At 32.1% G+C, this 21574-nt stretch overlaps 6 protein-coding genes across 8 annotated transcripts; 4 read left to right on the forward strand and 2 right to left on the reverse strand.

Moving 5' to 3' along the window:
• Positions 1-4449: 4449 nt before the first annotated feature.
• LOC134830518 (troponin C) lies at positions 4450-8457 on the reverse strand. 2 transcript variants are annotated; one of them, XM_063844026.1, is made up of 4 exons: positions 8300-8457; positions 5574-5884; positions 4895-5004; positions 4450-4834 (listed from the first exon to the last, which is right to left on the reverse strand). In XM_063844026.1, exons 1-4 carry the CDS (start codon positions 8300-8302, stop codon positions 4806-4808), a joined length of 453 nt encoding a protein of 150 aa, XP_063700096.1. In that variant the 5' UTR covers positions 8303-8457; the 3' UTR covers positions 4450-4805. The 2 variants fall into 2 exon arrangements, with proteins under 2 accessions (XP_063700096.1, XP_063700095.1); XM_063844025.1 differs by lacking the exon at positions 8300-8457 and adding an exon at positions 5973-6056.
• Positions 8458-12427: 3970 nt separating this feature from the next.
• LOC134829796 (transmembrane protein 209-like) lies at positions 12428-14918 on the reverse strand. Its single transcript, XM_063843056.1, has 3 exons — positions 14741-14918; positions 13201-14683; positions 12428-12691 (listed from the first exon to the last, which is right to left on the reverse strand). The coding sequence occupies exons 1-3, from the start codon at positions 14749-14751 to the stop codon at positions 12554-12556; spliced, it is 1632 nt and encodes a 543-aa protein (XP_063699126.1). The 5' UTR covers positions 14752-14918; the 3' UTR covers positions 12428-12553.
• A 10-nt stretch (positions 14919-14928) lies between these two features.
• LOC134829798 (ADP-ribosylation factor-like protein 2) lies at positions 14929-16056 on the forward strand. 2 transcript variants are annotated; one of them, XM_063843059.1, is made up of 3 exons: positions 14994-15053; positions 15127-15547; positions 15610-16056. In XM_063843059.1, the coding sequence occupies exons 2-3, from the start codon at positions 15199-15201 to the stop codon at positions 15813-15815; spliced, it is 555 nt and encodes a 184-aa protein (XP_063699129.1). In that variant the 5' UTR covers positions 14994-15053; positions 15127-15198; the 3' UTR covers positions 15816-16056. The 2 variants fall into 2 exon arrangements, with proteins under 2 accessions (XP_063699128.1, XP_063699129.1); XM_063843058.1 differs by having other exon boundaries at positions 14929-15547.
• Positions 16057-16199: 143 nt separating this feature from the next.
• Positions 16200-17702, forward strand: LOC134829797 (citramalyl-CoA lyase, mitochondrial-like). The gene is made up of 2 exons (XM_063843057.1): positions 16200-16568; positions 16634-17702. The coding sequence occupies exons 1-2, from the start codon at positions 16365-16367 to the stop codon at positions 17429-17431; spliced, it is 1002 nt and encodes a 333-aa protein (XP_063699127.1). The 5' UTR covers positions 16200-16364; the 3' UTR covers positions 17432-17702.
• Positions 17703-18544: 842 nt separating this feature from the next.
• Positions 18545-19996, forward strand: LOC134831534 (transcriptional regulatory protein AlgP-like). The gene is made up of 4 exons (XM_063845282.1): positions 18545-18661; positions 19016-19078; positions 19137-19415; positions 19471-19996. The coding sequence occupies exons 2-4, from the start codon at positions 19021-19023 to the stop codon at positions 19533-19535; spliced, it is 402 nt and encodes a 133-aa protein (XP_063701352.1). The 5' UTR covers positions 18545-18661; positions 19016-19020; the 3' UTR covers positions 19536-19996.
• A 122-nt stretch (positions 19997-20118) lies between these two features.
• On the forward strand, positions 20119-21470 carry LOC134831583 (recombination repair protein 1-like). The gene is made up of 2 exons (XM_063845342.1): positions 20119-20192; positions 20322-21470. Exons 1-2 carry the CDS (start codon positions 20180-20182, stop codon positions 21401-21403), a joined length of 1095 nt encoding a protein of 364 aa, XP_063701412.1. The 5' UTR covers positions 20119-20179; the 3' UTR covers positions 21404-21470.
• Positions 21471-21574: the final 104 nt, after the last annotated feature.

Below are 21574 nucleotides of genomic sequence, written 5' to 3' on the forward strand. Positions count from 1 at the left end.
AAAGAAATCACAGTGATTATCGTTAATATTCTGAACTTCCTTCGAAAGTAAATTTGTTTCGTATTATCGTCGATTCATCGACATCTGGTCGACCGTCGTACAAAAAAAAAACAAACAAAATTAATAAAGGCTACAAAAGTGTCATCTGAAGATTGTTTGTCATTCATTTGAACGTTGAACGGAATAAAAATGATTACAAATGATGAGATGAAGATGTTGGATTTTCTTTTTTGATGGCACATGAGAGACATGAAGATGCACATATAAGGAACATATGACAAACAAACAAAAGAGAAGAAGGAGAATCGTTTGTCATTTTTTATCGTGCATGAAGTTGAGCTAGCATCTAAATTTCAATTTTAGGTCTTACTGAAGAAGACAAATAAATTTGAGAAGAGAAATCGTCTGCAGTGACATTTGACTTTGAGAATTATAAAATGTATTGTGTTGCTGCAATTTTGTTTTTCAGGAATGATAAAAGTGAATTTAGGTAAAACATTTATTTATTTTTAATTTTCCGGAAGATCTTTTTTAAAATGAAACTTTGCAGGAAAATACTTTAATTTTGAAAAAAAGACATTTAATGTACATTAAAATTTTTAATATAACTTAAAAAACAAAATTTTTTAAATTTTATTTAATCAATAGAATTAATTTGAGTTTCAGGCGAATTGCAAATTTATTTAAAACTATTTGTCCTTCGCTTTTTTCTCGGAATAGTTTTTGAATACTTTTTTTTAAATATAAAATGACCGGCATCAAATATTTTATGACGATTCATGAGAACATATTTAGTTGGGTTTTTTTCTCAAGGTATCTTTATTGATATTGTTAATCTAAAATAAAATTCAGAACATTTCAAGTTAAAAATTAGAAAAATGATAAAAACAACTGCCAAAAAAATTTTGAAACTAAGCAATTTTTAAAAAAAAAATATTTTTTTGTTTAAGAAATCTTTTTCGGTTAAAAATTCTCGAAATGCAAAATTTTTAACTTAAAAAACAAAAGTTTAAAATATTCAAATTTTGGAGGAGCCTAAATTAAATTAAGATTTTAATCCTCAAAAAAATAAAAAATCTAATAAAATCTCTTTTTCAGAAAATTTTAAAAATTATATTAATATTGAATTTAAATATTTTTTTACCAATTTATTTCTATTTTTTTCTTAGGAAATCATTCAATTGAAAAAAAAAGAAAAATGCAGAAAAATATGAAACGAAGCAAAATGAGCTGATACAGCAATATTCAAAAATAAATGTGCAAAATTACAAGAATTTGCTTGAAATAAAATTCATCTTTTGCATCTAAAAAATTCCTCAAGATACCACAGATTTTTTTTATTTTTAAGGATACCAAATATTTTTTATAGCGCCTTTTTAATGCACTTTTTAGAAATTCGTAACATCCTTATATCGGATCGAACAAATTTCTATGGAATGTAATGTCAACAATTGACGTGAAGTAACAAATTCCACAAGAGAGTTCAAAAATGCCAATAACTTGGAAAGACTTTCAAATACTTTAAGATCGATACCTGAACGAAATTCCCCGAAGATCCAGTTTATTAACCTTATCATGCATCTTAATCGACATTTATTATCGAAAAATGATCACAAATTGGTTAAATCCCCATTGAACTTCGCGATGACGGTGACAACATTACTCCCACTCACAAGATTCCATTTCATCGGCGTAATGTTGTCGCATATTAACACGGATTTTGTCACGTACTTTACAACTGCTTATCACTTAATGACGAAATAATTCATGTAGAAAATCGACAAACAACAACCTACCTTATCATCATCGTTATTGCATCCTTCGTTGTGGCCTTTTATCGTTCTTATGCGTTTTTCATGTATTTCAATTCAATTCCTTTGTGAATTTTATTATTTTTTTTTTTTGCTCTATTATTAGCTTTTTCTTCTTCTTTACAATTCACACACACGTTCTTTTTGAGGCATTTCTGGAGAGGAACAAAAAATCTAATTTATTTCCGATATTTTGACGTTTAATTGGGAACGAAATTCAATTTGGGAAGCGGGTCGAAGAGCTCAAAGGTAAGCTAATGATTGAATTGCCCCCTGCATTCACTTGAATAATTTATTTGCATCTAGATAAGCTCTCTCTCATTTAACGCAGGAGCTCTTTTATTATTTCTCTGCACTAAAACGGTATTCAAATGCTTTTAAATTATGCACATTTAGCCAATGATGTGCATGAGCATTGAATTTTTTTCCCTTTTAAACTAGGTCAGTATGCGTGGTTTGACATTTACTTTACGGTTCACTTTTTTCCCTGGCTTTCGTCACTAGGTCACTATTTGTTTCTCATTTTTCACCGAGTTTGGAGACACAGTTATTGCTTATTTTGATCCTTTTCTGTGTGTTTGTGTGTGTGATTTATTATTATTTTACTGCCTTTTGTGTTTCTCCAACAACTTTTCGATATTCACGTCACACTTCAATTTTCCAAGTAATTTATTCGGAAATTGTTTATTTTTATCGTATTTAATATATTATTGAGACAACACTTTCCTTTGCCCTTTCTCCTTCACGTTGCCTTGTGTTTCGGGAAAATTCTCCGAAATTGTTTGTATTTTTTTCTTTCGTTTCTTAATGCATTTAGATTAGAAAATTTACTTCAGGCGAGCACCCACACTGTCGTCTTGATTTTCATTTTAAGCGAAACAGAATAAAAAATCAGTTTGCAGCAAAGGGAACACACACAACACAAGCACTCGTGTGAAGTCTAACTTAACAAAATGCTAATATTTTTTATTAAATATTTTTTTCTTTCTTTTTTTTTGGTGTGTGTTCGAATGCGAGAGCTTGATGTTGATTAGAAAAGTTCCGAATTGAAGCATAAATTGTACTGAACTGAAATTATGTACTTTTCAATCTCGTTGCGAAAGGAAAAATTTTTTCGGCGTGTGTGTGTAGCGTTACGTGCACGATTAACGACGACACACATTTTATGCTTTTCGGAAAATTTCATCTCTCCCGCTCTCTCGTTCTCCGTGTACAGCATTGGAAATATACGAGTGTAGGCTATGGGTATAAATTATCCTGTTTGACGTCACTAACGGCATGTATCCTTATGCTTTTAATGTTTCGTCGTCGTTTTCGTATTTTCTGTGTGGTGGTACGGAGTTTCGTGTTTGTTATGGCGTAGTTGTGTTTAGATAAAGGAAAAAGCTCACGGAGAAGGAAAGTTTTGGTAGACTTTCTGTAAATACAGAAAAAAATGTTCTTTTTTTTAATTTTTGTGAAAAATAATTAAATTTCAGATTTTTTATATTTTTTTTATATAAGCTTTAAATTGAACTCTAGAATTTAATTTAAAATTTTTACAAAAAATTAAAAAAAAATCCATTTTAGAAAATATTTAAAAAAATATAAATTTTAAATAATCAAAAACTGGCAAAAAAAAATAATAAATATTTATTTAAATAAAAAATTAAGAAAAGTCAAATAAAAATAAAGTAAAAATATTTTTTAATTTTAATTAATTTCATGATTTTACACTTTAATTTTTATGGTAAAAAACCAGAAAAAAAATTTTATTTATTTATTAAAATAAAAAACTTAAATAATAGTTAATTAAAATAAAATAAATATTTTTAAAATATCCAAAATTTGATGAGAATTAGATAGATATTCGACGAGAATAAAATGAAGCCACAAAAAATCCCAACTTGAATTTTCCGACAATTTTCTTCTTTTCATGTCACGATGATGACTGCGGTGATGCTTATTTTACGTTATCTACGTCACATGCCAAACACGAACAAACTTTTTCGAAAAACAGGGATTCGGTATGAGAACTCTCGACTCGTTGCGCGTAACAGATACGACTAACGGTCGAACGGATTCCCAAGTGACTTCATCTTATCAATGAGTTAATGACCTCTGAACCTTCAAATATCGATAAAAGCCGATAAAATTATTTTTGGACAAAAAATTTTTTCAAAACTTTTTTTTTTGCTAAAAATCACTCTGAGAATGAAATTCATTAAAAATAAAAATATAAAAAAAAAAAATATTTGAACATTCCAACAATCAGCAGTTCAAAACTACTCAAAGCAATAAAATGAGAGAGCAGACGAGAGTAAATGATAACATATCCTGCTGTTGCGTACAAAACTATAAAGTTAACGAGAGCGAATCGCTTTCTCTTTCTCACGATTTTCGTCCTTTTTGCATTGCGTTACCTTACCACTCAAACCGCCTGTCATGACAAAGGCCGAGTCGAGGAGCGAACTCACAGCAACAACAACAACAACAACAACGACGACGACGAAACCTTTGCCAACATATCAATTACGCCAACAATGACTACTTGTTCATACGTTCGCCTGGCATTTCACACAAATTTGCAAGAAACGGAAATAAAGGCACATTTCTTGGTGTTTAATATCTCATTATACAGCGTTTTTCACTCGCTTTTTTGCTTGTTTCCTTATTTATTTATAATAATTTGGTTTTTATTCACATAATAATACTATCAACTTTTTTGTTGCTTTCTTTATTATGATAATTCCAGGAAATCACGGGAAGTACAACAAATTTATTTTTTTTACAAACATCGTGTGTGTGAAATTTGTCGGTTGGTTTTGATTAAACGTGAGTGATGACGGAGAGTCTCTAACGTACAACTAGATAAATAACGGAAAAAACACAGAATATCAAAGGAAGGCACGTTGACGACGGTTGATTCAATTATGGGGATTTCTCAGAAAGGAGGTTTTTTTGACAGTGGTCGAGTTGTAGGAACGCGATTAGATGCTTAAATGATTTTTTGATTTAATCGCCAGTCATCATTTCCATAAATTCTGTGAAAAATTAATTTTTGTTAGAAGGAAAGACGAAGAAAAGTCTGGAGAATATCTCACCATCGAAGTCAACAGTTCCGGATCCGTCAGTGTCGATTTCAGCGATGATGCCATCCAAGTCGGAGCTGGACAGTTTGTCGTCGAGGGCAGCTAAGATTTCTTTTAAGGTACTGAAAAAAATAAAAAAAATTTAAAAGTGTGAGTTTTTAATGATAATAATTAATTAAAAAATGATCAATTATTAATTAATTAAAAATAATTAATTTTAAACAAATTTTAAATAATTTGATTATTTTTTAATTATTGCAAAGAAATTTTTAAAAATCTTTAAAAAAATATTAATTTTTTAAGAAAATTATGATTTTAAAAATTTTTCACATCAAAAACCACTTTAAAAATGTTAATATTTTTCGATTTTTTACATATATCATTATCTTGAGAAATAATGTTGAATCCAGAAAAAATTCACTTTTTTCATCTCTGTACGTATTTTTTTAAAGAAAATTATTTTTTGTACGTTAGACATTAATTTCATTCACTAAGGATTTATTTTTTAAATTTTCAAAAATTTTCATATATATTTTGCTAAATAATTTAGCTTCCACTCCACACATTATTTTTTTTTGAGCTATTTTAACACAATTTAATCTGACTTTAACCATATTTTTTTAAAAATATTTCAAAACTTTTAACTTTTTATGACAAACTCATAATTTTTTTCTTTCACTTTTTAGCTTACCTCGTTGTAATGTAACCATTTCCTTCGCGATCGTATAACCGAAACGCCTCTTTCAACTCCTGTTGCATCGCTTCGTCATCTTCCTCTTCCAGGAACGTCGCCACAATATTACAAAATGCATCGAAATTCACTTTTCCCGTTGCATCTGGGTCATTCTCGTCAATTAGCGCTTGTAACTCTGCCTCATCGAACAACTGGCCCATTGTGTTCAGCAACGTCGAGATCTTAATCGTCTCAATATATCCGGATTTCGTGGTGTCGAACATCTGGAAAGCCTTTCGCAGAATGGGCATTTTTTCGTCATCGGCATCCTTTGTTTGGAAAGTGAATGGAAAGAGAGAAAACAAAAATAATGCGATTAAAAACCGAATAAAACGAATAAAAACGTGAATTTATTACAAAATCCATTTTCTTTTATGTCTTGTGGTTTGCGCGAACGAAAAAAAATTTTTTTTCAATCACCACTCAAGGCAAGGAGAGAGTTATTATTATTGCAAAGCTCGATTGAACACTAAAATTAAGCCGAAATTATTTTCTCTAAAATACAACGAAATTCCGATGCATGTCTGTCTATCTATCCATCTATATCACATAAATGCATAGAACCCTTCACATTGCAATTGATTATAGATTAATTTTAGACAGAAATTTTATAACATTTATTATTTACTCAAAAATGCAGCGCGCACACACACAACACTCGAGTTCACTACTCGACCACGATACCTTCTTCCTCTTCTTTTGGCTTTGTGGTTAGTCGAAAATTTTATTGGCTTTTAACATTATTTATAAATAAATATCTATCTAAAATCAATAATAATATCGACGGAGCATCGCGCGCGCGAACGAACGAACGAACGAGATGAAGACGTGAGGAAATATTTATGTTCAACGAAACAAACAAAAAAAAATGTGATTCCGAAAATATTTTATTTAGTGGGCAGTGAAAATAATTAATGAAAATGAATCAAGTGTAATTTTATTGTATGAAATATTTTCTTGGCAGAATTTGGCCAATTTGTTTTTTCGCATTCGACGGGTGTGTGAAAAAACGAGTGATAATTATAATAATTCATAAACTTTCCTTTGTTCCGTACTCAAGTGACTCAATTATTCAAATTATTTCGCTTTTATTATAGGCACGACTAATAATGGCCTTTCAGAATGTGCATAACAACGAATGAAAAGATAAATTGATTTATCAAATGCATTTGTTTTGTACCTGAGGAAAAAGATACAATTTCGTTTTGGCCGCAAACGGTGGATCAACGGTTTTTGATGATTTAATTTTTGTTGTGCAATAAAATATGGGATTTTTAGAGCGATTTCATCAAAATATTTTTTTTACAAAAATTTTATCTTGTTTTATCCTTAATCAGAACGTCAAACGTGGAAATTACTTATTTTTCTTCACAATCAATATTTTCAAGAGGGCAATCTCTTACATGAAGAATTTTTTCATTTATTTAATGTTTTGTTATATTTATTCAGTGAAGATTCTTCAACTTCAAGCATTGATATTTTTTATAGAACGCACAATCATATTAAGAGGAAATGACTGTTTGAATAAAGTTTTGTAGATGACATATCGATTTGCTTCATTATTTAACTTTCATTGGAGGATTGTTGATCCTTTTTTATTTGATCTCAAAAATAAAATAAGAAAAAAAATCTTACATGAATGAAAAAAAAAATTGTTTTGCTACAAAAAAAAAAAGGTAAAATAATTTATTTTTTCTCTGAAGTTAAATATTTCAACAAACCAAAATATATTTTTTAATTCTTTTTTTCAAGTTTTTTCTTTACATAAAAAAAATATATTTTTATTTACATAAAAAATTACCTAAAATTAAATTTATTTATTTTTTAATTATTTTAAATAGAACCCAATAATTCAGGAAAAAGTCATTTTGCAATAAAAAATTTAGTTTCACTTTTTATTGCAGTCAAATCAAACTTTATTCTTCGGAAACTTTTTTATTTTTTTCAAATTCCTGTCATTAATATTCTTCCTTTGTAACAGGAGACGCCTGGTACTTTTCTATTTTTTATTTCATTTTAACAACACTTTAGCACATAAATCTAAACTCCTTTAACTACACCTGCAAAAGCAGATTCCATTCACATTTTATGAGTTATTTCTCGTCATAAAATATAGATCACACTCATAATTTCACGGGACATTTAAATTAATTACTTTTATAACACACATTAAAAAACAAACACGAAGTATACGATGTTATGTGACACTTTTCAAACGACGACGACGACGCGATTATTGGAAAAAGCATAATTTTATAAATAGCCCACACGAACATGACAAGCGATCGCCAAAAAAAAAGTAAAAAATAAAAAAATTAAGTGTCGGCAATAAATCAGCAATGATGGAAAACGAATGATATGAATATTTAAAAAAAAATTTCGCTAAATCGAATTCCTTGACATGACACGAACTAAAAGTCATTTAAATATTCAATTGAAAATTTGTGATTTGATCTTTTGCATATAAATTACTTCGTCGTGTGAACGGAGGAAATCAAAAAAGAACGCAAGCAATTAAATAGATTAATTGAAATCTGATAGAGGGAAAATTACAATTTTTTTTTGCACGAACTAAATGACATTTTTAAACAAAAAAAAACGAATGAGGTGATTAAAAAAATAATGAGATGATGTAATTAGGAAAAAAATCGATATTGAAGTTTATAAAAAAAATTGGTCGTTACCATGATAAACTATTTGATTATTTTTTTGAGTATTAAATTACGGGTTTGTTCACAGAAAATTCAATTATTTTAGAGCGATTTTAATTATTATTTATTTTTATTTTATTTTTATGGAAATCAATGGAGGGACGTGCGTTAAATCGTTGATGGTGCGAAGTTAACTGATGGAACACCGCGGTAACACTGACAAAAATTCATTGTGGATTTAGGAAAATAGATTATTTTTGCACAAAAGTTTTTTGGATTTACGTGTGATGTTGTACGGGAGATGCGATGCGGAAGATGTTCGCACGGGAGAATAGACAGGTCGAGCACTTCTCAATAGATGACGACGAAAACAAGATAGGCAGAGTCGTTTAAAAGCTTTTCATGTCAAAAAAAAAAATTTAGTTTAAACTTTTTTGATATTTTAATTAAAAAGATAAGATTTTAATCAATGATATGACATCGAGTATTACAGAAATTTAAATTAAAATGTGAAAATTTATCAATAATCTATGAAGTATTATTTAAATTTTAAAAAAATTAAACCATAAAATTACGACAAATTTAAAAAAGATTTTTTTAATAAATTTAAAAAAATTCTTAGCTTTAAAAAAATAAAAATTCTAAATAAAAAATCTCGAAAAAAAACTTTAAAAACATTTCGTTCAATTAAAAAAAAACATTTTATAAAATTTTTAAAAAATTTAGATTTTAGGTCAAAAGTAGAAAAAATGCATTTTATAGTGATTGTTTTTTATTTAGCCAAAAAAAAACTTTTTTAAATAAAAAATTATTTTTAAAAAATTCCTCATTTTATTTACTTTTCCCAAGAATTTCTCTTAAATTATTAGAATAATGAAACTTTTTTTAGTATTGCAAAATAAAAAAAAAATAAAAATACTTATTTCGTATTTTTTCTATTTTTTTAGTCCTCAGAACCTCAAAAGTCCACAAAAATACCTGCCTACTGAAAAGTTTCATGTACGCATCAAAAATTTGAAAATTGGCTCCCTACCTTTATTAAAAACTAATGGAAAAACGTAACAATATTATGTTATACACATTTTCGAAAAATGAGAAAAAAAAACCGAAAACATATAATAGCAATTTACTCTGATCTATTTAGACGTCTTCACGAAAAATTTCTTATTTTTCATATTTTGTTCATGTATCGTGTACTGCCTTCAAAAGTGTATAAACTACATAGTTATAGACAAATTGGAATTTGCTCTTGTTTGCTTTAATCATAATACGTCATTGCGGCATCCACGTAGGTACGCTCAAAATGTGCGTAATGACAGACTTTAATTTCGACGGAACTCGCGTGTGCATACCTGCCGAAAAAATAGGTAAACAGAGAAAAAAGTAAAACATGATTGAACATTTCCAGACATTCTTTTTGTTGATGCAAACCTGTGGAAATCTGCGATCTGCGTGAAGTCCCACGTTTTTCGTGTCAATCTTAATAACAAATTAACCAAAGATGTCATTGTTTGTGCCAAAATATCAGTTAAAAATTAGTTGTGTTTGGAATTCGCGACACGAGAGAGAAACATGAGAGAAGCTAATAAAAAGTAAATGATGATGACAATTAAGGTGACATACTCTATTAACATTTCGGGTCAATTTAATTTTGCTGCAAACGCAACATTAATAACACTTTGTAAACTTTTTTTATGCCTCGCAACGGGATTTTCCGGTATTTTCTCGCAAAATCGTCGATCATCGAGATAAACATCGCGCGTTACGTAACCTTCGAATTCCAACGAGATCATAAGCGAGCAGACCGTGCTTGTGTGTGTCTTTAAACAAATAATTAATAATTATAATGGATGCAGTGCCAATAATAAATCATCAGTGACTTTTTCCTCCTCATCATCATCAGCATCACAAAGCATCATCATTATTATTTTATTTTATACTGAGTTAATCATAAATTTTGTATAGCAAGCAAAAGTTACGGTCTGTCAATTACAGATCAAATGATCCCAGTAATGAACATGAAAATGTTTGTTGTTTCTGTCAAATTTTTTTTGTCGATTTACGAAAATTAGGATGCTTGAAAATTTATGAATTATGATGTTTGAAGAGCATTTAACAAGATATTTTTTTGGGTTTGATGGAGAGATGTCCGTTGTTCATGACAATAAAATTGGGAAAAAGTAGGTAAATAAATTTTTATTTTTTTTTTCATCATTCCCGTTTTTTTTTTAATTTTTTGGCTTAATTCAATTAAGAAAATTAATATTTTTGACTAAAAATTTATTTTATAAAATAATTTTTAAAAAAAGTGTTAGAAAATTTTAGGTCACTATTCAACCTAGACATAAAATTTTAACGTTTTAAAAATAAAAACATTTTATTTCGTTACTATATTTATGGTCAACTTAAACAAATTTATTTTGCAAAATTATTTTTATTCTAAATTTAAATAATAATTATTTATTACTTATTTTTTTTTTAAAATAAAAAAAAGAACACCCAATGTTCTTTGAACCAAAATTCACGTTTTTAATAAATAATAGCAAATTTTGGCGAAATTTTGAGTACGTACACGAAATGCGATAAAACGAAAGAAGTGAAAAAATTAAATTTTATCAAAAATTAAAGAAATATCAAATTAAACAAAAAATTAGAATGTAGTTTTAATTAAATAAAATTTATAAAAAGTTGTCCCTGGTAAAGCAAAATGTTCAATAAAAACCGAAATTTCTTATGAGATTCATTAAAGAATTTCAAAACATATAAATTTTTATTTAAAATTGTTAAGTTAACATTTTTTCAGATCTTACTAAATTTTTAACTTGGTACAGAACTCCAATTAAAAACTTTCTGAATGACTTAACTTTTCCATTCATACAAAATTGCCTTACACACGACAAAAATAATTAAATGACAATTTATTAATAACTTAATGATGTGCATTATTATTGCTTATTATAACCAGTTGATGCTAAAAATATCGCGCTCGCAACGTTCGAACGGACCAAAATACACACTAATTTAAAATTAGAGAAGAATAACAAATTACGACAAGAAAACGTTGGTCGATGTACGCCAAAAAGTCAGCCAAAAATTATTAAACTGCTATTTTCAAACAATTATGTCAAAGAAAAAAAATTGTGTTCAAACGAAAATGCATGCGGACGACGACAACGACAATGATGAGTGGAGGTGGAGAATATTGTATTAGCAAAAATATAGTGGTTTTCGACATGTCTGATGATATATTTACACGCATCTACTTTGGTCGCATGATCGACCACGAGAAGCAAAAAAAAATGTTGTTAGCAAAATTGTGTGACAAAATTTTTATTTCATTAATTTACTCTTAAGTGTGATAGAAATTTTGATTGGATGATAATGATTTGTGGGATGAGGCACGTGAAGTGTCATCGCCAAACACCAAAAGCTGGAAGCAACTTTGGAATATGAGTGAAGGTCAAGCAAAAATTTGCTCCACACGACATCATGAGTAATGACTTCTCATCTACGACCATTTTTCTTTGCCCAAACACACCTCGAGAAATAGCCGACGAAGATGAAGAATTTTAATGCGATCACTTTTCAAACGAAAAATCGGCAAAAAAAACTATCTCAGGTATTTTATGTGTTTAAAAATGTGTATATCAATTTGTTTGACACCCGTAATTATTTATTTTCTCAATGTGGAATTTATTCGTTTAGCAAAATATGTGCGACAAATTTTCTTCGTTGACCGGTTGCGTGTCATGTCGTTCGTTAAAGAGAAAATTTTTATAGATTCTTCACTTGATGATGACTTTTGAATGGATTTTTCTTTAAATAATTTATGGCACATTTGTTTGTTTTTATTCTTCGACATGACATAACAATGTAGCTTTTTACGAGTCATTTTTTATAAAACAAACAATAAATTTTTCAGAGATGAATATTTTCAAGCAAAGAGGTGATTTTATGAAATTTTTAACTAGGAAATCACACATTTGATGTTGAAATTGGACTATTAAATGTTGACAAGTGACGCCAAGCGCTGTGAAGTGATTTGGTGAAAAATTCCAAAAAATGAGGGTCAATGTTCGAGTCGCGTTAAGACCAGGCGTCTCCATGTGATTTATAAAGAAGCGTAATTTTCTTTAATATTTCATATAAATTTAATCTGTCTTTAATATTATCATCGCGTTTAACAGTATTTAGTACATATAATTGAAATTAAGTTGCGTTCGAGCATTAATATTAACATTTAATCGAAAAACAAGAGTTTGGGTTGTGACTCTTTGGTCCATTCAGTCAATTTGTGTCTTCTTCTACGCAGCACATGATGTTGATACCACGTCTGCCCAAGCTGACGCCCTCTAACAAGGAGTCGTTGCGGCTCTTCATGAACAATAGGAACTGGATGATGACGTAAAATAAGTTGTTGCGGTCCTGAAATGATAAATTTTTGGGTAAATATAAGATTTTAATTAAATATTTTAAGTAATATTTTTCCTCCAATATTTTTTTAGTAATTTTTTTTTTGTTTTGGTTTAAAAAATTGAAATTTAATTTTAAAAAAATCAGTTTTTTGGCCTTTTTTTAAATGTTTTTCAAGATTTTTTTTTTTAATTTTTAATTTTGTAATATTTATGCTGAAATTATTATTTTAACATGGATTGTCTTCACTATAAGTATTTTTCACAAAATTTCTTCATTTTTTGAAATAAATTTAAAATTAGTATACCTCAAATTTAAATTGTAACTAAAATACAAATAAAAAATTTAGATTTTTTTCTTAGGAAATTTTAGTAAAAGAAAAAAATTAACAAAACTTTACACTTTAGAAAACATGAAAAATATTTCAAAACCTATTTTTTTATTTTACCTCGCGAAAAAAAACTCGTTCAAAAAAGTTCGAAATAAATTTGGAGCAGCCTAAGCAAATAAAATAAACTTACATGAGCACAAGTATGAATGATATCGTCACTGATAAAATTAATTTTCGGCTTCATCGGATTCATGCAGAGAATTGCACACTTTGCTTTGTTCTTGACTTCACTCAGAATCTCCGTTTGCGATTTCTTGTTGCCATCCACTTCGATCACGTATTGACTGTAGAACGGGCGATCACGGTTCGGAAGTGGCATCAATTGACTGTCAAAGTAGGTGCAAATCAAATGGAAAAGAATGGCGGTGTCTGTGGGCAAATGATCGTTCCACGAGGCACCTCCGTACGGTGCTCCCGAGTTCCAACGATAGTCTGAAATGCATTTTCCGTGTGCCAGATCACGAATTCGCTTGCACAGGTACTCTTGATTCGTGGACATTTCCAAGAAGGGAATGATCATCGGGAGTGTTGGCACGTAAAGTGCTACCAATTGATGATTTTCTGCGGTTTTCTTCAAACGTTCCAATCCGACAGCTCCAACTTGGATATCGGAGAACCCACGAGTCTTCAGTTTCTCATTGATGTAATCGAATTCCTTTACGAGACGATGCAAAATTGTGTCGGCGATCCAGATACGCAGATTAGCGACATATGCAGAGAGCTTTTCCGACGGGATTTTCTTCAAAACTTCCGAATTGCCGTCTAAAATCTTGCCGAGACCGGTTTCGTCTTTCAGAGGATTTTGCTTGGAGGACGGAGATGAAGCGGAATTTGTGCTGGGAGACAGTTGGTATAACGAAGTCTTGAGCAAGGCACTCAAATCATCAAAACGACAATTATTCCAGAAGCTCGTGAAACTCTCGTTCGTTTGGGTCAAATTATTATCCGGTAAAATGTTGGCATTTTTGGCTTCCGCCTCATTCGTTTCCTTCAAATATTGCTTGATGCGCTTTGTGTCGGTGATAATTTCGGATTTGTTGTTGTAGTTACGATGCGCGATGCCCGACACATTATTTGGCATGCTTTGATTGAAACTCATGTCGGCGGAAACGTTCATCAAATTAAAGGACGGACTGTCGAACGATTGTGATGTCTTGTTGAATGCCCATGAAGCGGACGAGATGCCGGTATTTCCTTCATTGTACGATTGCCAGCTCAAAGAAGAGACATTCATATTTGCAGCAGCAGCTTTATCCATTGTCGTATTCAGTTTTTGACTCTTAGCAGGCGAAACTACGAAACTTCCATCAACGTCATCCAATCGCAAGAGTTTGCGTTGTTCTTCGGTCACAACAAGCGGCGACACCAGAAATCGGTGATAGACATAACTCAAGATGTTGTACAGGAGACTAACACCTAAAATTCCAGCAGCGACGTATTCTACATAATACCAGTATGAGACCGAGTATGGACATTGCTGGGAGATGTCAAACCAGAGAATTGCGAGAAAAAGTGCATTTAACGCTCCGTAAGTCAAACAATTGCGTCTGTGTTTGTTTGTGACCTGAAGTTGCAGACTTTGGTTGAGCAAGGAACGGTTCGGTGATGTTAGGCTGTTAAAAATACAAGATTTAAACATGAAATTTGAACAAAAATAACAACTTTCTAACCTTTTATCCATGGTTGTGAAATTGCAAAGATCTGATTTTAGTACGAAAAACACTTAAAGTCCCAAAATTTTGAGATCTTTTGTCAGTTTTGAGGCTCGTCTATTTTCTTATCACGTATTTTTTGGCTTTCGATGCAATATAAAGGTCTTAAATTAAAGAAAATTGAGTTTCTGAATCGAGCAGTTTTTTGCCGGCACCTTTTTGACATTCAAATGACGTTTACGGGCTGCCCAAAAATATTCTTTGTTTACATCATAAATCAACATCTGCAAGGAATTCGTCATTTTATTCGATTTTAAGGCAAAAATTCAAAGTAACTTGGATTTAAATTGAACAAACTTACATAAAATCATCCAAAAATCATTCCTTCGTCACCTGGATTCGAGTGATTTTCTCGAATTTTATCAATTATCCCGATATTAGTCACTCATCCTGGTCTAAATCGTAAAATCATCAAGATGGGCTTTCTCACAGTGCTGAAGAAAATGCGACAGAAGGAAAAAGAGATGCGAATCCTGTTACTCGGTCTCGATAATGCCGGAAAAACCACAATTCTCAAGAGGTTCAATGGCGAGCCAATTGACGAAATTTCACCCACACTTGGTTTTAACATCAAAACTATCGAACATCGCGGCTACACACTGAATATGTGGGATGTCGGAGGCCAGAAATCCCTGCGATCGTACTGGAGAAATTACTTTGAGAGCACAGACGGGTTGATATGGGTCGTCGATAGTGCGGATCGGATGCGACTTGATGCTTGTAAAGAAGAATTGGGAAAATTATTGCAGGAGGAACGACTTGCTGGTGAGTTTTTCGGCTCTCAAATGACTTTCGTGGTTTTAATTTCAATAAAATTTATTTTTTAGGTGCTACTTTGCTCGTTCTCGCTAACAAACAAGACATGCCTGGTGCACTGAGTCCCCAAGAAATCCACGAAGTACTCGAATTAGATCAAATTAAGACACATCACTGGTGTATATTTGGCGTTAGTGCCGTGACGGGCGAAAAATTGCTCTCGGGAGTTGATTGGCTGCTTGATGACATTGCAAAACGAATTTTCACATTAGATTAGAAAAGTTTCCTGGAAAATTCTTAACAGTTGTTGTCATTTGAATTATTCTCTCACTCTCATTTTTTCACCGCTGACCTTAACCAATCACCGCCCAGCAAATACTGAATCATCCAATGGCGACGTTGCATTGGCTGAGAGTACAAATGCCATTGTTTACATCTAAAACAGTCAGAATTTTCATTTTTTTAATTTTCTTATTCGGCTTTGATACTAAAATAAACACCTGCTACTAAATTCATAACCAATTGTTCCTTATCCGCATTGGTCAACTCCGCAACACGCAGAAAATGTCCTAAAACTCAACGTCTGAGACTGAGATTTCCCAAAAAATTGATAAAAGAAAATTGGCACAGAAAAAAAAATGATTAAATAATCAACGGGTCAAATTGCAAATTCCAAATACAAAAAAAATAGAACTACATACACACAAAACCGAACGAAAAATTAATAGAAACAGTGTAATTATATGCGAAATTTCATCACACAAAGTACAATTGAACTGCATTTAAATAAAATTCGTAACCGAAAGCCAGATAAGAGACATAAACAATGTTGAATGTTATCAAGAAGCAAAATTTGAGCCGGAGCTTGATAAACGGACTCCGCAATGTCGCAATTCGCGAAGTGCATACGCCACGAAGAGCTCTCATGTACGTGCCCAGCGACGATAAACGAAAGTTGCGCAAATCTCGCGAGTTGGAGGCCGATTGCATTGCCTTGGATTTGGAGGATGGCGTAGCGAACAATAAAAAAGTGAGTTTTTTTATACAATTTAAAATTAATTTTTCGTTAAAATTTTATTTTTTCGATGAAAATAGGACGCCGCTCGTCAAATTGCTCGTGCTTTCTTCGATGCCGGTAGCAATAACCCCGTTGAAGGTCATAAAGAATCGCATCGTCGTGCAGAATGGGCTGTACGTGTCAACTCGGTGTGCAGCAACTTGTGCGAGGAGGACCTAAAAACAATCCTTGGTGGCGAAATAAAACCGGAAACAATACTCTTGCCGAAGTACAATGAAACGGAGCAACTTCGCCAGTTTGCCGATTGGGTAAACAAAGCTCTGGCTGATGCCGAGCACAAAATTAACTTGATTTTCTACGCGGAATCGTGCAAAGCGGTGATGCGTTTGCCCGAGCTCTGTGAGTACGCGGTGCAATTGAGTCAAGTGCCAGGTGCCAAGTTTATTCCCGTTAGCATTGTCTTTGGCAGTGATGATTTTTGTGCGTCAGCTGGATTAACGCGCACCGAGGAGGGAAAGGAGATTTTGTATGCTCGACAACGGATCGTAACTGTTGCCAAGGCATTTGACTTGCAAGCCATCGATATGGTATACACGGATTACACAAATCTCGAGGGTTTGAAGGCGCAAGCAAAGGAAGGCGCCAAATTCGGATACACTGGGAAGCAAGTCATTCATCCGTGCCAGTTGGAGATTGTGCAAAAGGCGTTTGTGCCGTCGTCCGAAAAGGTCGAATGGGCATCGGAGTTACTGAAGGCATGGGATGAGCACGAGAAAGACGGCGTCGGAGCATTTACGTTCAAAAATAAGATGATTGATGCTCCCACAATGAAACAGGCGCAAAATATTCTCGAAATTATGAGATCCGTTCAATGACATGAACGAGGTGTGCACAAAAAGTAAAAATAAAAATCATGACGAAACCCGAATGCACCTTACCTCATTTTTTTACAAACGACTAAACAACTAACATACGAAAGCTTTGCAGATTTTTAAGCAATCAGAAAAAAAATATGTTTAACGTATACAAAGTGGTTAAACATTATAATTTTGGAAGCCCTTGCGAGTCATAAAAATACGAATAGCAGCACAATGATTAATTAAAACATGTTGTTATATATCCTTATCAGAATAAAATAAAATTATATACTAATATCTGAAACACTTTTTTTAATGCAGGGAATTTAGTTTAGAAAATTTAAATTTTTTTTTCTCAAAAAAACAAAATGAATGAGGAAAAAAGGTAAAAAATAGTAATTTTAGTGAAAATTTAGTAAAAAATACCAAAATGAGAATCTTTTTAATGCTTTCTTTGAAAATGAAAAAACAATAATAAATTTTTATTGGTAGAGTAAATAAGAAAACTCATAATCTCTCTAACTTTTTTAACATTTATTTTATTTTGGTTAGTATGATTTTCAAAATTTGAACAAAAAAGTGAAGAAAAATTAAACAAAATTTACTTTTTTTCCAAAAGTACAAATTTAAAAAAAAAAAAAAAAAATTTGGTTACGTGATCTAAAAAAATATTTTTTCTATATTTCAATAGAAAACGTCTTTACTTAACGAATTAGAACTAGAATTAGAATTGGAATTAGAATTAGAATTAGAACGAATTAGAATTTTATCTTACGAATTTAGTTTTTTGTATGCATTTATCGTATTTAAATAGTAATTTTTTAAATAAAAAACTTCAAAAAATGTCGAAAATATATCAATTTTCGGAGGGGGTGGCGACCAAAAACGGATATATTAAATTTTTTCGCCTGAACAGTATGAAAGAAATTCCGAAAAATTAATTTCAAATATGACAATTTAAAAATTTACTTTGAAAAATTTAATAAATCTAAAGCGAGTAATCTGAAAACCCTTCTAACGACTCCTAACGTCATTTTAATTCAAATTTCACCGTTATAGAGGGCGCTGCACGGAAATTTGACAACCCTGCACTGTCATGCCGGTATTGGCAACTCTCGCCCCTCGTACTTAGTCAGAAATTTCCAAGCGAAGCACCAAGTCGTACCACCACTAATTCTTTTTTCGTAGCAGTTTTCATTTAAATTTATTCTTTTAAATAACTTTATTGGCCGCTGCTTCATCAATTCGGTAAGTAACATTATGAAAATCTTTAAAATATCCCGAAAAAATACGATAAAATCCACTCTGCGTTGTTTCCGATGCATCAAAAAATTTGATGCCATGGAAATGAAACGAGTTTAATGCCGGAAAAACTCTTTCAAAATCATAAATTTGCAATTATTTTAACGCTTTTTCCGTTTTTTCACCGAATTTTTGCATAAAAACGCGTTTCAGAGAGTTTTTCTGAGCAAAATCCCGAAAAAATTATTCGGCGGGAACGCGGTCGGCATTGTGGTGTGTGTTGGCGCGTGTGTGTATGTGTGTGTGTGTGTGCATACGAGTAAAAGTTGCTGATGTTGTTTATTTGTTTTCCGTTTTCAGAAAAAATGGCACCAACAAAAGGACGTGGAAGACCAAAGAAGGATGCATCCTCCGAAGCTAAGAGTAAGTCGTATTTTTTTTCATTTTTTGCAAATTCATTCATTTACGAATCACGAAATAGCTGAAGAAACCACAGTTGCCTCGCCAAAGACCGCGAAGAGCCCCAAAGTAGAAGCATCTCCCGCACAAAATGGTGCCAAGAAAGCTGGACGTGGTCGTCCTGCAGGCAAAGCTGCCGCCAAGCCTGCCGCAAAGGCCAAGAAAACCGAAGAACCAAAAGCAACGACTCCTTCGAAACGCAAGGCAGAAGAAGAACCAGAATCTGCTCCAGCAGCAAAATCACCAAAGACTGCCAAGGGAGGTCGTGGTCGTCCAAAGAAAGCTGAAGGAGCTGCCAAGAGTAAGTTTTAGTTAAAAATTAAAAAAAAAATTAAAATTTATGCCTTGCATTTCAGAGTCTACTGCCAAATCGCCAGCCAAGGGTGCAAAACGCGGCAGAAAACCAGCTGCTGGTAAATAAATTTAAGATGAATCTTTTATTTTTGATTGCATACAAAACAAATCTTTTATCGTCGAGAGAAAAAAACGAAAATAGTTTCTACTATTTTGCATCGTAGCGTATCATTTTTCTTATACATTATTATATTATAATTAAATATTCTAACAAGACTAGATGTTAAGTTCTCGTACGAATGACTAATTTTTAATTTATATAAGAGACGGATAAAAAAAGTAAGAAATCCAAACCATTAAATCCATCAGTTGTAGTAATTTAGCATTGAAGAAGTAATTTTAACATAAATTTTTTTGACAAAAACAAAATAACCGTCTTTTCACTTACCTAAAAGAAAACCGAGAAAACGTACAGAAAAACTTTTTTATGTGTTCGATTAAATGAGGTACTTACGACACACATTTTTTCCCATACATACAAAGAAAAAAAAAACACACAAACACATTCTTAGTACAATTTTCATGTCATTTTAAGTAGATAAGAAAGAAAAAAAACAATAAAAGGAGAAAACAATAAATTCTTTTGAATAAACAAATAAAAAAGAGCGTTTTTTCATAATGACATCTTTTTGAGCGCGTCGAAGGTTGGTGAAGAGGTCGGTGGTTGGTTGGCTTTGACTATGATGCTAAGGTGCATGCAAACAGCAGGAAATGAAAAACTCAGGTTAGTGAAATTATATTATTTTTTTACGACTTTTGCACAATTAACGATCAAATTTCACTAATCTGCGTGTGTAGTTAAGCACTAAAATCTTAACTTTTCCTTTTAAATTTAATTTTTATCTGTTTTCAGACGATGTTGATGGACCGGAAGAAGTTGCTGAGACGAAAAAAGCATCAAAATCGACGAAAAAGGAAAAAGTTGAAGCAAACGGCGAGTCTGAACCAGTTCCCAAGAAACGTGGAAGAGCAAAAAAGAGCGTTGAAGAACCTGTGGAAGAGGAAGAGAACGGTGAAGTAGAGCCTCCAGTGAAAAAACCTACAAAAGAAAAGGTTGCCAAAGCCCCCAAAGAGAAAAAAGCTAAAGCCGAGCCCAAACCGAAACTGAACAAAGCTGCCACTAACTTTAGCAACATCGATTTCGGGATTCCTGGCGGTGAAAAGGAGTTCAACTACAAAATTTCCTCCATTAACGTTGCCGGTCTTCGTGCGTTCATCGAAAAAGGCGGTTTTGAGTTTGTCGAGCACGAAAAACCTGACATTCTGTGTTTGCAAGAGACGAAATGCGTGGAAGATCAGTTGCCGGATGCAGCGAAAAATCTCAAAGGTTACCATCCGTATTGGTTGTGCAAGCCCGGAGGACATGCCGGAGTCGCCTTATACTCGAAAGTCATGCCAATCCACGTGGAATATGGCATCGGAGACCCGGAACAAGATTCCGAAGGACGCATTTTGACAGCAGAATACGAGAAATTCTATCTCGTTTGTACTTATGTGCCAAATGCGGGTCGAAAATTAGTCACGCTGGACAAACGTTTGCGCTGGAACAAGCTTTTCGAGGCACACGTGAAACGTTTGGATGCCAAGAAACCCGTTATTATTACGGGTGATATGAATGTGGCACACGCCGAAATCGATCTGGCGAATCCAAAGTCCAACAAACGAAATGCTGGTTTCACGCAGGAGGAACGTGATGGCATGACGGACTTGCTGAATCTCGGATTTGTCGATACTTTTAGACATTTTTATCCGGACAAGGAGAAGGCGTATACTTTTTGGACTTATATGGCAAATGCGCGTGCAAAGAACGTTGGGTGGCGTTTGGATTATTTCTTGACGTCGGAACGCTTCCTCGGCAAGGTGGTTGATAATGTCATGCGAAGCGAAGTTATGGGAAGTGACCATTGTCCGATTACTTTATTCTTGAAATTGTAGTTGGAAAAACATGACCAAAAGCTGTAAGATGTTAAAAATCTGTTATAGTTTTTATTGACTTTTCTTAAAATGTAAGTATTTCTGTTTTTTTGCTCATTTTTTCTTAATGTTATATTAAACTTTCTTTTTGACTACATTTTATAAAAAGTTTTCTTGTTTGATTTATTTAAT

The sequence above is a fragment of the Culicoides brevitarsis genome, chromosome 2 (assembly GCF_036172545.1).
Source record: "Culicoides brevitarsis isolate CSIRO-B50_1 chromosome 2, AGI_CSIRO_Cbre_v1, whole genome shotgun sequence".
Taxonomy (NCBI): domain Eukaryota; kingdom Metazoa; phylum Arthropoda; class Insecta; order Diptera; family Ceratopogonidae; genus Culicoides; species Culicoides brevitarsis.